Raw genomic sequence first — 16,876 nt, 5'->3', positions numbered from 1 at the left:
GTAGGATATGTGATCTAAGGTTAGGTCAGGTAGGATTTGTGACTCCAATTCTATCCTTAGCCCGTGGGTATCCTTTACGATAACTAAGGTTAGGTCTGGTAGGATATATATGTGATCCCAACTCTATCCATAGCCTTTGGGGGCCCATTACGATAACTAAGGTAAGGTCTGGTATGATGTGTGATCCCAACTCTATCCTTAGCCCTTGGAGGCCCATTACGATAGCTAAGGTTAGGTCTGGTAGGGTATGTGATCCCAACTCTATCCTTAGCCCTTGGGGGCCCATTACGATAACTAAGCTTAGGTCTTGTAGGATATGTGATCCCAACTCTATCCTCAAGCTTAGCCCTTGGGGTCCCATTACAATAACTAAGGTTAGGTCTGGTAAGGCATGTCACCCAACTCTAACCTTAGCCCTTGGGAGCCCTAAGGTTAAGTCTGGTAGGATAGGTGACCCCAACTCTATCCGTAGCCCTTGGGGGCCCATTACGATATCTAAGGTTAGGTCTGGTAGGGTATGTGATCCCAACTCTATCCTTAGCCCTTGGGGGCCCATTACAATAACTAAGGTTAGGTCTGGTAGGGCATGTCACCCAACTCTAACCTTAGCCCTTGGGAGCCCTAAGGTTAAGTCTGGTAGGATAGGTGACCCCAACTCTATCCGTAGCCCTTGGGGGCCCATTACGATATCTAAGGTTAGGTCTGGTAGGGTATGTAATCCCAACTCTATCCTTAGCCCTTGGGGGCCCATTACGATTACTTAGGTTAGGTCTAATAGGATATATGACCCCAACTCTTTCCTAAGCCCTTGGGTACATGTGTGAAAATAACATTGTCCCATTTGACAATTCTATGCTCCAAATAACAATTCAAACGTCGTTCTTGCTCTTCATGCATTGGGAGTGGTGATAGAATTCCTCATTATTTCTGCCCAGCCACTGCATGCAAATTCTTATTTTGCTTCTTTAGAAACAAGAACTGTTATTGACGCCAATATACCAAGTCGCCTTATGTCATCCAAAGCCTACAATGGATAGTTGTCCGGCTCTTATATGTCAATGTTAAAACGAACAGAATTTGAAAATGTATTTCTGCTCCAGCAATGATAATACAAATGTGCTGATTCGTGCGCATGCACATTTTATTTTAATCCTCTTGATAACAGTATAAATAGTGATAGTGTTTTGTTTTCATAACTCGAGTCCACTTCCAGTCACATTCCAAGTTTCGTTCCAGGGTTCCAGTTTGAGTTGGGTGTTTACAGGCAGTTGTCCAGGGTGTACATGGTCCAGGCATTGTTTGCAACAGAATTCTGAGGCACTTCCTTGTTGGATAGCAGACAGTTAGCTTCAGTCGATGCAGTTGTGCTGTAGCTGAAGTCGATACATGAATGGTTTTGGTGACAAAGGATGCCACATTGGCCGGCTGTTACGGCTGATGTAGTGAAGGATGGGATGGACACCTTCCTGTTTGTTGTGGGCGTGTAGTAGGAACCTAGCGAGAAGATGGAGGCGAGGGTTAGAAATTGTGCTCAGCGTATAACCCCCTATCTGCATTTATTATCATTCTGATTTGTAATATTACCGTTTGTGTTGTACAAAGAGGGTAGAACCAGTGTTGTATGGTTACTTCATCGTATATTATTATTGTCCTTGATTTATAAATGTCTGCTTTGACTGAATAATAATTATTGCACATGGTTCACATCACGATTGGCTGCTTGAGTGTAGTCATGAAAGCCTAATGCGACCAAAACTAAGTTTGTACATAAGTCTGATAAAACGGCAATCTCATTAAAATCAGATCTTAGTTCTCGCTGTCGCTAAACAAAGATCTGAGGACATCCCATTTAGGGTCACGTCAGAACGACCTTTCATCTAACCAATCAGAGCGTCGCTTTCCAGATCATGAAAGTGACAGTCGGAATGTGTTTTCTAATCATGCAACCACGAAATATTTAAGCCGGGGTATTCTGAACGACAGTTACGGGTTTTATGATTATATCCATACAATCTAGGCCATCCATAAGCCTTTCCAGACTATTTTCTTATCAGTTTTAATTTTTTTTTAATCGAGAATACGTCAAAATATGTTTCGAAGTAGGAAACTAGTGTCGTAAAGCCCGAGAAAGTTGCCTTCTAATTGGCTATTGTCGATTTCTTGTCGGTCATTTCACTGGTCGGTCAAAATTCGCGATAGGTCGTTCTGACGTCACCCGTAAAGGGATGTCCTCAGATCTTTGTTTAGCGGTAGCGAAAACTAAGATCTGATTTTAATGAAATTGGATAAACGGGTTTCCATTGACATCATTAAATGAAATGACATTCATGATTACAAACTGAACTGGTGGACAAGAGCCCATGGTTAGCAACAAGCGCGGTGGTTGATTGTGGCTCTCAGTGAAGTCGTGCTTTTGAAAATTGAAGCATGTGTGTAGATCAAGAATGTAGGATAGGATAATGAACATTCTCCAGAGAAATGTAGATTTACTTTCATTATAAAACTGAGATCACTAGAGAATCAAGGAAGAACCAGGTTGGAGCTGTTAGATCAGAATACTTTAGCATTGCAAAACAATGCCACTCTGCGAATGCTGTGCTTTGCATTGTGAATTCTGGTTACGTAGTGTGTTGTAAATGAGTGCAAATTGTGAAGGCAACAGGGCTACACTCTCAATCTACAAGCAGCATACTCACGGTATCGCTTTGTAGCCTCGACACCTTGAACATCAATTTGGCCGATATTCAAAAACACATTTCCTGTAGATCGTCTTGTGACACGGACGAAGCGGGTGGGAAATGTAGCATTGCAGGTGAAGGTGAACTTCTCCTTCCTGGCAACAGTGCTGGACACATTCCCACACCACTCCACCTGGACATCAGAGCAGAGGCTGACATCTTTGTCCATCACCTCCACGTAGGCATTTCTCATGTGTACAGCTGCAATATTCAAATGACACAAATCCACTTTTTAGTCAACTTAAAACATTGAACATTATTATATATAGGAACGGAGTTCGACCGTCCGTCCGTCCGTTTCTCTTTCAACTGTGTGAAATGGTCAGAAACTACTAATCTTCCATAAATGAAACTTTGCAAGGTTATTTGAGGGGTATCTTTTTCTAGTAATATCACACCACGTCAGCTTAATGTAGGGGGAAAGCCAAAACTATACAGGTCTTAGACGCTTATCACTTTTGGCAAACCCAAGAGCTCGGGTATGGTGCTGACAAACCTGGAAAGATAATCGGGCCGATCCAGGATAAGAACCCACGATCAGATCATAGGTTTCTTACCTGTCCAAGGGAAGCATAGACGACTGGCCACCCATGTTCTCTTACAATTAGGATATTGAGCCTATGGCTTATGTTATTTTACTTGTAAACTTCAATGCAATGACACAATATTCACACATTTGACACCGATACACTGGGGGATATACTAGTGTACTATAGCTATGGCATTGTATGCAAACTGAAAAAGTGTTTTGAGTCATTAACCGAGTGACTTTTTCGATACTGAAAGAGAGAGATGACAACGAAGCCAACCATTTGATATACTTTAAAAATGTTATTGTGAATGTGTTTGTGTTTTTGAGTTGTGGTGTGTAGTGAGGTATATGGTGGTGTTGAAGTGTGTTTTGTGGTATGTGTTGTGTGTGGTGTTGTGTTGCGTTGTATGACGGTGTGGTGTGCTTTTAGTGGTGGTGTGTAATGTGTGTTCATTTAGTCTGTGTGGTAGTGTGGTGCGATGGTGTGTTGTGTCAGATGTGTGATGGTGTAGTTATTGGTATGTGGTTTTGTGTCGTGTGTTGTATGACGAAGTGGTGTCTTTTGTGGCGGTGTGTGATATATGTATAGATTTGTTCTGTGATGGTGTGGTGTGATGTGATGTGTGATGGTGTGGCGTGTGTGATGTGTGATATGTGATGGTGTAGTTAGTGATATGTAGTGGTGTGTGGTGTGAAAAAATGTTCGATGGAAATGTTGGATGACCAGATAGAATACGCTTTGAAGGAATATCGCTTCCTCATGTTATGACGTGAATGGTGGTTTTGAAATATCCACCGAAAAAGTATTCTGTCCCTGACAAAAATCCCCGCCATCTCTCAAGAATATCAACTTGTCGGTTCCTTACTCCATCCATTGTCTGCTGCTGTGAGGGTGATGTTGCTGATACTGAAGTAGCCCCTCAGGTCCACCTCCCACCAGGATGGGTTGCCATAGTGTGTTAACGACCCTGTTCTCCAGTAGGCTGGATTGATGGCCCGGCTCGCAGGATATCCAGGATAATTATTCCTTTGTTTGGCAAGTTTGCCAAACGCAATGCTTTCACCTACAAGGAAAGGTAGAGACTAAAACTATCGGCAAGAGAAATAAAATGATCGTTTTCAATTTCGAGAGACTGATCATGATGAGAACTTGATTTTATATAAAAGTGTCCTAACGAATACTCAGCAATAACGAACAATAATGTAAAACTCTTTTGTGTGGTACATCGAATAGATGTCACTGGTTATGTGAATAACGAACTCGAAATGTGACTTTGAGGACTTTGTGGACTTTGAGGAACGTCTGGTCAGAGATGTCTGCGCAGTCCGATTATTTAGTTGAGGTGGCTGTGGTCGTCCTTTCACGTAGGTGGCGCAGACGGATGTAGCGATCTTGGGGCTGGGTGGTTATTCTTGGTCGTCCCTACCTTGGCCGATCACGTATTGACCGATACTGTTGAAACCGATCCCATAGCCTTGTGATGGTGCTGGGCACTCCATTGAAAACCCAGGCTACAGCTGATCGGGATTCTACTGCCTTGTTTCTTTGCACTTCTGTTAATCTTGCCATGTTGTTGAACTGTCACTGTTCGATTGACGCAGATGCCAGGCAATCAAAAAGCCTGCACTTCAATACCGTTCATAGTGCTGCTGCACGTGCAGTACGTGCATCTCCATGACCCTTTTGTTAACGCCCTGCGTGCGTTTTTCCGAATCGTACGTGTTTCACGACTAATGGTTCATGTCCTTGTTGTGACCATTTTGATCCGGGAAGCCAAGACATGATTTGCATTTACGCTCAATGGAATTTGTTTCATCGTATATTCGAGACGATTTATCTGGCGTATATACTTTACCAATTTTACGGCCGCGTCATACTAAAAGACGTTAAAAGATGGTACTTGTTGTTATCCTGTCTCGCACTCGGCATTAAGGGGCTAAACAAGGACTGGTCGGCTCGGAGTCAGTGTACTGTGTCTGAGTGGGGTATTCGTGTTAAGCTACTGCATGGTATCTCAGTGGGCTAGCACTATAAAACGTACACACATACACACACACGTGCATGCACGTCGCTATATTAGACGCGACTTTAAACCCAATTTCACCTCACCTCACATGTCAAAAGTCAAAGACCAAGGACATATGGGCCCACTTGCACAGAACAATCTCAGTTACAATCGATCTTAAGCAGTTACAATCAACTTTAATTTACAATCACCATACAACTGTCTTATTTCACTTGCACAAACCGATCTTAGCGCGATTGTAAGACGGCTTGGAGTAAAGATCGCGATCTTAGCTAAGATTGAAATCCTCAACGGTGGAGGAACGAATATTTTAAACTCGACCCCTGTCTACAGTTGTCTGCAAACGCGCATAGTTTGCTGCGCATACAATTAGTGGAACCGGTAACGACACGCAACACCTACCTCCCTCCATCGCACTTTGCACAGTTTCAAGAACGGTCCCAATTATTTGAAGGAAACGATTACTAGAATAAAGGCATATATTCTTGTTGGCATTAATACTGTCGTGATTTAGGAATTGTTTTCTATTTTTACAAGAGAAATACCTACTCATGTTTTTGTTCAAAGTATTTCAATACGAATAAATAGATAATTTAGTAACACAATTATTATGAAAATTATAAAAAATAATAAAATATAGGGGGAGCTCAGCGATTCAACAACATTGATACACGGGGTAAGGTAGATTTACACTACGGGCTTATACAAAGGGAAACTACTCCAATCTAGAGTATAAACTAAGATTAGCTGCCCTTGATTTATCGAAAAGGTCACGGACGTTACAAATCACTTGCGGGACGACTTAAGTTTTTATCCTTCCCTTGTTTAGCGAAAAGGCATGTTGTTTTACATTTCTTTCAGTATTGAGTCGGATGGGAATATTACTTTTAGCGATCGACTCGATAGTTACGTGTTTAACTATGGTAATTAACGATATTTTTTACGTTAAATCTGTGGTGCGTTATTTTGAAGTTTATTCAGGGACTACAACGATCTAAGCTACTTAAGATTGGTCCGGACCAATTTCAGTTTCGATTGTAGCTTACAATGATCTTAGCCTACAATCGCTTTGTGCAAGTGGATGACGATTGTAGCCTAAGTCTAAGATCGTGATCTTAAGGATTTACAATAATTGTAGCGCTAAGATCGCTTTGTGCAAGAGGACCGTCGGAGTCAAGTACTGCCTAACATCCCCCGCCCGTGGAAACAATGAAGCAAGGAATCGGACCATGGCAACTGGTGGGCCACTTACACTGGTCAAAATATATTAGTTTTCAGGTGGTTCCAAAGATGCTGTTATAGAGTTGTCTGGACATAGTGCCACTCGCAGCTGTGTCAGTGTCTGTCTATCACCCAATAAATGTTCGATGTGGTTCAAATACGGAAAGAGTGTGGGTTCGAATCCCGGATGGGACTAAAAAGTCCTACAATGTGAACTTTACTGTATATGTATGTATAACATTTGTTACATTTTATCACTTTCTAACTGACATGGTGTATTCATAGCTTTCGGCCATGGGAGTCGTGCCAATTTACACTTTTCAGAGGGTCAGAGGGGCAGTCGGGTAGCCTAGTGGTTTAAGCGTTCGCTCGTCACGCCGAAGACCCGGGTTCGATTCCCGTCATGGGTACAATGTGTGAAGCCCATTTCTGGTTTCCCCCGCCGTGATATTGCTGGAATATTGCTAAAAGCGGCGTAAAACCATACTCACTCACTCAGAGGGTCAGAGGGGTACACAACGTAAGTAACCTAGACCACCCGTTGTTGGACTTTCATGTTTGTGGACCCCTCGCGATCGGTGGCTTAGTGGGTACTTTGTGTGCTGGCGGTTAGGTGAGGTGCCTCACTCTGAGAATGTGGGTTCGAATCCAGGATGGAACTCAACCCCCAAAATACTAGAATTTATACTTTACTAAAACAGTTTTATTCCACATATGACATTTGTGGATGTGACCACTTTCTAAATACATTGTGTATCCATTATATTCAGGATTCCCGTATCGCTACGAAGAGAATTCTGACATATATTTTTATAATTTTATCCATTTTAAGTTTTCTTTTTGTGCATTGTCTCTTCAGGTGCATTCACCTCAAGTTGCAGTTATTAATGAGTAAATATGTTATTACTGATTGATAACAATAGGCAGGTATTACACAGTGTTTAATGGCAAAGCCAAGGCTTACGCTCTGTCGTTCACTAACAAACATTTAAAAATCTCAACAACGCTTAGCTTATTCAATGAAATTTAGTGTAGAGATGACAGATCACTGAGACGATCTTATGCATACTCTAAAACCACAGCAACTCGCTTGCTAGGCGTACGTCACACGGCATTGCTTCGCCAGTATATCTTGCAACAATATTTCACAAATTACGTGATTGGGTATTGTGACGTGTTTGTAACGTTTGTGGTGCTAAATACTACCGGTACGCCGTTGTATGGTATTGACTCCATACGCGTCAACTTTTAATGTACTTTTAAGCATTTTTCTGTTGAACTCGATTGGATTGTACAATGATTAAACAAGGGGAGGTGATGTCGCCTATGCTCATTTCTCTATTCTTGGAAGACCTTGAGCTCAAACTTCAAAACATATAGGTGCAGGATTGTTGATTAATCATGTTAACCTATTTATGGTATTACTTGCTGATGATATGGTTATCTTATCTGAAACACCAAATGGGCTCCAAATGGTAATAAATAGCTTACAAAATTACTGTGAAGAATGGGGTTTACAAATAAACGTCGATAAAACGAAAGTAATGGTATTTAGTAAAAGAGGGAATTTACATAAAAATGAAAAATGGTTTTAAATGATGAACAGCTTGAAATGTAAAGAAATCAGAATAAAACATACACATAAAGACTATTGTGAAAGGCCATCTGAATTAAAACTAGTTAGCCTGCTACAAACAAGTTGTAAAACACAACTGTTATACATTCTAAATATATTAAATCCTGCTTAAAGTTAATATGAAATCGTGTCCAACCTCCATTGTCAATATATATTTTGGTTGTATCTGTTATCTGTCTTTTTCATGAATAAAAATATCTGTCTGATGTAGATATGTAATATTGTATTCATACGTTTGACGTAGCTTTTGACGGGAAACCATGTTTTAAAAAGTTATAAACGTCAAGTTATAGATAAACTCGTACCCGGGTAATACCAATTTCGCTCGTCAGACACCAGAGCTATTCACTCGTTTTATAAACATTGGTATTACACGTATAGCCCATTCAGTATTCTGTATATGTATCGGGTAATTAGTCACCTAAAAAAATTGATAGTAAGTTTTAGTTGCATTTTGTTCAGATGCTAGAATGTTTGCGGACTAAATGCCTGAGGAAATATATTATTCAATTCATTTACACATCATTAGCAGGAACAACGAACTCGTGATCAAAGCTAACATTCCTTATTTATTAACCTTAATTAAATCCCAGAAATGTGATACGAATGGCGATTTAATTATCAAAGAACATTTTGTTTTTGTACACCCCCAAACAGAACAATACTCACCATGTGTGTACTGCAGTCTCGAAACACTAAGACAGAATGTCAGACTGGCGAGTACATGAAGCGACATCTTGTCTTCAGCATCCACAAAGCCAGTGAGAACGATGCTGTGTTAAGCCCAGGTGATCCAGCATTGGAACGTGATAACTGCTGAGAGGCGATACAAAGCCGAAGTTTCCCTGACGCTCACCATACATATTTCAAGACTATCAGGTGCATTTGTCCACGAAACAAGGCAAGGAACAATAGAACACAAGCCTGGGAAGCCAATCCAAGAAACGGTGTGTTCGATATCAGAATGTATAATTCATGAAACACTACCGGGTGTATGTTTCAAATAACAAGTCTGCTTTGAACAGAATACAATAAAATTGCGAGTGCCCATCAAACAGTCCTTTCTGTCTCTAACAGCAATTGGACACATTCTGTTCTGTTGCAGTCGACCATTACATTAGGGATGGGATTTAGGATGGGAAGGCCAGGTCGACGATCCTAACTGCGCTGTCCATTTAGTCGTCACTTACGAAAACACAGGTCGTTGGGAATCTATATTCTTATCCAGACACCCCATGTTTTTTTTATCTCGATTGAGATACATTTCGAAGTACTTAAAAAGCTTATTAAGCATCGGAACGACTGTGACACGTCTTGAAGGACACTGCATATTGATTTCGATTATGAGCTAATGTTATCGGTTGGTTTCTAATATACAGTGCATCTGTTTCAATGTTATTGTTTGATCTTGTAACCATTACATCTAGACACGATAGATTTTTATCGCTCATCTCTTAAGTAAAGTTAAACTTGGATAGAGTATCTGTAAAATATCCACCTAACACTGTAAATAGACTTCATTCCGATTCCACAGAACAAATCAATCATCAAAATATATTTTCCATTTGTCTGTTGAAATTCAATGCCGAATTGTTCATCAATTACCGAACCTTAAGTTATTTTATTTAAAAATATATTCACGAAAACACCCGACTTTCATCAACCGAGCATTCTCCATGCAGAAACATCGCATCAATAACACACGCTCTCGATGATGATTGTCTTACTTTAAGTGCAGTGATCCTTTTATGTTACAGAACCGATGGCAATAAACTGAGTTCTTAATGACATACACATTTAAAACGTCAACGCCGAGACAGATTTCATTGGGCGTAAGAAGGCAACAAGTATATGGATGGATCACTGGAAATCAGCGATGACATCAGGTGTTCGCTAAAAGGGTTAGTAAATCCTGTAGAACCCACCACTCCTATAGATTCTTGGAACATGGCTTCCAGGAATTGTCACTTGTGGTCGGTTTCATGTCTGTTATTCAATCAAGATATGCAATATTTACCATACCTACATGCCTTCTTCTACAGGGGGGCACGGGTGGCCCAGTTGTCTAAGGCGCCGCGATTCGCTGTGCAGAGTTGCGTCCCTTGGGCACGCCGGGAACCTATGATTGTGGGTTCGAATCCCGGTTCGCCCCGATTATGTTTCTAGGTTTGTCAGCACCATACCCGTGCTCGTGGGTTTCACCGAAGTGGTAAACGTCTGAGACCTGCATCACTTCGGGCTTTCCTCCCACATTAAGCTGACACGCCGCGATATAACTGGAATACTGTTAAAAGCGGCGTTAAACCCAACTCACTCACTCACTCACTCTTCTACAAGCACTTTTGAATTTCAGTCGTGCTCAGTTTGAACACTTAAATCATAATAATAATCGCATTGTGTACTTTCTCTGTACTGTATTCAATAATAATCAAGGGAAATAAAAGTCGCAGTCTGATATCATTTGAATGACTATGAAAACGATTTGTAGGTGAAGTCAACTATTCTATTTTAACAATTGTTTATGAGCGTGTCGACATAATAGACGATATTTGTCTGGAAATATCTTAATACTTGTATACTATATATAAGTAACCCCAAATCGTAGTGGGATCATTCATTGAACACCATGCAACAGTATCAATGTGCGTTGCAGATGACAAGTGATTGGTTACAACACACATTTAAGTTGTAAACGGCTACGTAATTTACATCCTCTGAGGTTATAATGTGTTTTTAAAACAGCTACACAACTATTACATGCCTTGTGAGGATATATTTGCGTTGTCTGCATGCGCGAGATACACGGGTATGAATCGTCGATTATCAACCACCCGACAGGATAGAGTTCATGAACGCTGATGTTGGACAATTCAGTCTAACTATGTTGTATGCGAATTGAAGGGTCTCCTACCTTCAGGATAGGCGCTAGTCTGTAATTATAAGGGATAAGGTATCAACGGTAAGTGTCCTTAAGTATGGTTTCTACAAGGTTCAGTCCTGGACCGCTTTAATTCTCGGTCTATTCAGGAAGCACAGGATGTGTTGTAAACAAAAACACACCGTTAACCAAACCGTCTTCCCCGCTAATCATTCTGTTGGAGTTGAAGACCTGGGAAGCTGTGTCTGAGAACTTTTATGACCGAGAACCCCTGAAAACTCAGTGAATGGTCCATTGACTAATACATACCCGATAAACATCACACAGGAACTACTGATAAAGCTGTAACGTGTTCAGAATGCAGCGGCGAGAATTATTGATGGATATAAGAAATTATTCCACTGTACACCAGTCTCGGTATAACATGATGGATTTAGAATTCGATCAACATATTTATTCAATCATGATGTATACAAAATGTACCTCCTTTTGACATCGTGTATTCCAAAACGTCCTGTCCCCACTGAAATCGGACAGACGGGCGTAAAACGGAGCCCAAACGTATATGTCCTGTACGTTGTATATTTGTTCGTCTTGGAGTTCCTGTTCAAATGTTAAATCGAAACGCGACACTATTAACACTAAAATTGAAATAAATGTTAGATTTACCGAGGCCTAAGGTGCGAGCTGTCAACACGAGTAATGTTTGTGGAGGATGATTAATTAATTATTCAAAAGAAACAAAATGCAGCACGACTGATGTTTGTGAACAATAGGAGCAACTACTGGAACATTAGTAGCTGATAACTACATGACTGCACTAACACCAAAAGATCGATACCATGACCATTCAAACGATCTAGATATATGGCATTCGATCAATAATATTGCCTACCTCTTTAACATGATACTTTATCATCCAGAAAGGAATTAATTTAAACGTAGTGACAAACATGACACCTGTTGCCTGACAGGACCTCAGTGAATTACAGATTCTAAGATGCTTCGCTAAAAGATCAAAGACGCCAACTATACTTTATCCTGCGATAACGTACACTTTTTGAGTTACGTCATAATGGTCTGACGTCTGTCTCTGTTCAAGTTGCCTTCTCCGTGATCTAACGTATCCTTGGTAACATCGTCCTTTCATTACTGCCAAGAAAGATAGTGCATCCACATCAATTATCGGTGAAATAATTTCTTTAGAAATAGTAATCTTGGAATATTATTTCCTGGGGAGAAATATGGCAAATGATATCAATCATATCTCATACAGCGGGGTTTCCCCAAACATATCCAAACCTCTTTGACCGTGCATGGTGCCACAGTAGCCACAAAGTTGGTGCCCCAGGAATTATGTCTGTCACTAGACACAGGGATGAGCAGCCCGTGACATGTTTCATAACCGCATAATATAATATAATATAATGTGACCTATTTACATACTAAACTACCAATTTTATTGGTGTGCTATGTTTATAACGTACTTTGTCACTTACAGTAAGAGACCCGTGGATCCGGGGTAGAATAGGTCTTTAGTAACCCATGCTTGCCCTAAATGGCGACTACGCATGTCGTAAGAGGCGAGTAACTTGGCTGAGTCAAGTCATCGTATCCAAATTGTCTGGTCCAGGCTCGATTATTTACAGACCGCCCTCACATAGCTGGAATATTGCTGAGTGCGGCATTAAACAAACAAAAACTGAAAGTAAGAAAGCAGGAAATTAGGTGGAAGAGCTCGTCAGTTAGTCCTGTTCGAGAATTTTCTATTTCCGTCAATGGTCATTACAGATTCGCTTGGTTGACACACCTTTCTGAACTGGCAAGCAGTACAAAACCATCAACAAAATCAACATTGACATTGAAATTATGTCCCTTACCCTTGGCTGGTTTTAGAAAACTGTGGAATGCCTTGTTTTCATCATCATGAGTCTTGGCATGCTTCACAAGAGGAACATCAGACAAATAAATATGTTCAAAGGTGGACACTACAATTCTATCATGATGAACCTTAATCAAACAAAGCCCTCCTAATGTAATTGGTAAATATCAGGGGTTGAGGGAAGAGCGAGAGTGGTCAGATCTATTGTCTGACATGATTTCACCCTGAATTTCATTTGATCATTATTTACAGATCAAATATATATAAATACAGCAAGAGGGTTTGGGTGATTCTGGCACAGTTAGGCTGGTTAGAATCATTATCAGCTCAGGGCCCTGGCTCTCTCTACACGCAGCCCAGACAGCGAATGGGACTTCTAGGAAGCACGGCCTTATCGACTGTGCCAACACTGCAGCCTTCTGGATTGCCCAAGTTGTCAGAAGGGCTGACAACCTGGCAGCAAACACGGATACTCTCCCAAAGTCAGTCAACAGATTGGGAGGTACAAAACCTTAGGCACCGAGGAAAGTGGGACAACTTCGTACTTGGGATTGAAGCATGACATTTTGAAAGAGACGACTTGAACTTTCTAACAGTCAGCTTTCCCCTAATGTCTAGCAATATTTCATTGGTGTTAACATTTCCAAAAATGTTGAGATACAATTGAGCATGCTCTTTCTACCAAGATTTCAAAGAGCATCATACGACTCTCGCTCAGAAGTTGAGTAGTATAGGTAATGGTGATTCTGGCTCACTTCCACTGGAGCCAGATTTATATACCTATACTGCTACTACACAGGGAATTTTTTATGTCAAAACGATGATGCAATTCAACAATCGTCATGAGATTAAACTAAATTGTAATGAAAATGGCTCTAGCCCACCACCACTTGGAGCAATTTTCGAACCTATCAATGCTTTGATGATAAAAAAATTTTTATAGACAATAACAGTTCTGCCACAACCCCACTGGAGCCAGATTTATATACCTCTACTGCTACTACAGATGGGTTTTTTTATGTAAAAACGATGATGTGATTCCACGATCGTCATGATATTAAACTAAATTGTATTGAAAATAGTCTCTATTATTTTTACTCATATGCATACCATTATTTTGAACAAAGTGATATTCAACATTTTTACTAAGTTCTTCGTTCCTTTCACTGCAAAAAAAATCCATATATACAAGCTTGTATATCCTTTGGAAAGATGATATTTCCAAAGGATATACAAGATTGGAATGATGATATATACAAAAATATACAAGTTTGTATATACGACATATACAAAAATATACAAATTTGTATATATGGTATATCCAAATTTGTTTTCTTTGTATATATTGGTAAAGAGAGATAATTGTTATGTATTTGTGTATAATTATTATATATATATATATGCAAATTGAAGTGTTTAAAGTTGAGCACTGTGTTTCTTTTTATATGCTTGTAAAGGAGGATAATTGTTTTGTATGTTCAAAATAGTATCAGCAAGTTACAAAAAAAATGATATAGTGGCGTGTAACATTACTGGAATGTTTAATTAGTACTCCACACTGTTAGCGGGAGTACAAACTCTCCTTGCAATGATATTGACGGATAAGCGATTGAGGCGTCTGGTACTTTTCCTGGCGCGGTGCTTAGTATGTGAGTAGACGTTATGGTCAAATGCACAGAGAGGATTAGCTGTCGGGGGTGATTGCATTGGCGGTGACTTCTGTTTTGAAAGTGTTGAAATCAATTTGTGCTGAGCTTGGATTCGTTTGTACGGGTAGGCCGCGATGTGATTTGTAACATGCTCTCGTGCAACATGGCAGATTAGCCAACAGCGTGGATTGCACAGAGGATGAAAACTATTTTATTATTAATTTAAAGTGTTGAATTTGGTTTGTTCTGAGGTGTCGGTTTAATTGTAGGGAAAACATTTTTACAATGTCAAATCTAGGCGGAACGCGGGGGGGGGGGGGGAGGCGTCACGAAATTGTTAATAATCCAATAATGACTTTTTTTATGATAAAGTTGTCTTTTATAAGTGAATGAGATGTTTTACAGTTGTTCATGTGAAAAAACTATGAATGTTTATTCAGCGTCCGAAAACCCATGACACAGGTATATATGTTGTATTAATGTTTTATGTTTTACAAAAGATAATAAGTACAAAGGTATGCTTTTCTCAATATGCTTCAACATGGGGAAAGGGACATTACACGTTTGTGGCAGTACTGCTCCCAGGTGGCGTCCTCGTCCACTAATGCCTACATCCACTAATGCCTACGGCCTACAATAAACAAAGTCATACACCAGTGATTTTCAGCGACACCTACTATCAGAGCATCATTTCTGCATCATTGCATTAGTTCTTATAGTATATACACCAGCAGATATTTGATGATTTCAAAGAAATTTCAAAGAGTTCACTCCTAGCATGGGTATGTTGTTTTCATTGTGTAGGATTTATTCCACACTGTTTTATTTATTTGTAGGCAAAAGTGGACTTCTAAAGGCATTAGTGGCTGGAACCCAGGTGGCCGGGTGCGCAGAAACTATTCCCGATTTTTTAAAAGTACTGATTTAACTCGGAAATTTTACATCCGCCATCTTTGTTTTTTTTACTTTTGCCACTGTTACATTTGTTGGTATGAATATTGTCCAGACGGCACAAAGTTGCTTAAAATGCAGTTAAATGTCCAAAACATTTCTTGGGGCTCAGTCTAATATTGTTAGCAAAGTCAACAAACTACGACCATAAATGTAATGTACAACAGGCGCAAGAAAATTTTAAAAATTCTTACAAATACAAATGATGAGAAGTCGAATATGAATACTTATACCTGTACTTTTTAGAACAAGAAACTGACACATTGACGTATTCAGATTAAATTGATATGTTCTTTATTTATGTAAATGCAAATGTTTCAAAAATAATTAACAGTGAGATACTATCGCTATTGTGCAAAGCGTCCAGTCCCAATGAAAGTGAACAGCATGCCGATGTTATACAAAGCAATCATATAACATGTCGCGACTGATAGTTCTAAACAATCAGGCAATCAACATAATGACGGTATCAGTGGGCACATCGTGATATTTGAAGATAAAAAATGATAACACATGTCATCAGTCTTGGAAGTAATACACAGCATCTTGACAATGAACAAAAAGAAGAAGAACAAGAATAGTTTATTAAAGTGTCACTATTTAAACAACCAACCATTTTGGCTTTTGAGACAAAATACGCACCCCCCCCCCAATTCAGGCACTAACCCACCCACATATATTACGTTACACACACCACACCACACCACACCACGGGATTCCATACTCGGTATTGACCCATGACATATCCTTCTTCATGTCAGGGAATGGGTTTTTGGATGGTGGTCAACGGACACGTCTTGCCTTAGGGAAAGCTGCTGTACTGTCCAGCTTCTTAATGTATGTCTCATCTGCGAGCCTCTTCGCCATCTGCAGTTCCGACGACTCGCAGTTCTTTGGTCGTACTGTAAAAAATCTTTATGCCGTCTTCGTCATAGCTACTTTCCTCGGAGGGCATCAACTGAGCTATCTTTAATGCGTCCTCGTACCTCTGTTTCTTCTGGACGAGAAGGTTGCGATGGCGTATCCCGAGGACTCGGTTACGACTCTTCTGAAGAAAAACAACAACTTTATTTACAATTGCAATTCAAATTTATAATGCATATGTATGTATATTCATGTATATGCTCATGAGCAATGGAGGAGAATATGTGAAAATCAAACTCAAATTTATTCCGGTAACCCTTAAGCAACGTGTCAGTATTATAGCTTGATGTATAAGAACAAAACTATTTGGGAATGCCAGGTGCTACTGGTAGTGTTGGGTATGCTTACCCTTTTTGAAGATTCACTCTTTGTAATTCGACATCAAACGGATTACATCACACTCTGAGTAAACAATCTCATTTAACCCTTAATTAGTTA

At 40.0% G+C, this 16,876-nt stretch overlaps 1 protein-coding gene across 1 annotated transcript; it reads right to left on the bottom strand.

Annotated features, from left to right (window-relative positions):
* Positions 1 to 1,119: 1,119 nt before the first annotated feature.
* Positions 1,120 to 8,991, bottom strand: LOC125371684. The gene is made up of 4 exons (XM_046474024.2): positions 8,824 to 8,991; positions 4,137 to 4,334; positions 2,697 to 2,939; positions 1,120 to 1,494 (listed from the first exon to the last, which is right to left on the bottom strand). Exons 1-4 carry the CDS (start codon positions 8,888 to 8,890, stop codon positions 1,259 to 1,261), a joined length of 744 nt encoding a protein of 247 aa, XP_046329980.2. The 5' UTR covers positions 8,891 to 8,991; the 3' UTR covers positions 1,120 to 1,258.
* Positions 8,992 to 16,876: the final 7,885 nt, after the last annotated feature.

This window comes from Haliotis rufescens, unplaced genomic scaffold (assembly GCF_023055435.1).
Source record: "Haliotis rufescens isolate VD_foot unplaced genomic scaffold, xgHalRufe1.0.p SCAF_9, whole genome shotgun sequence".
NCBI lineage: Eukaryota > Metazoa > Mollusca > Gastropoda > Lepetellida > Haliotidae > Haliotis > Haliotis rufescens.
This window is presented reverse-complemented; position numbering and strand designations above follow the sequence as displayed.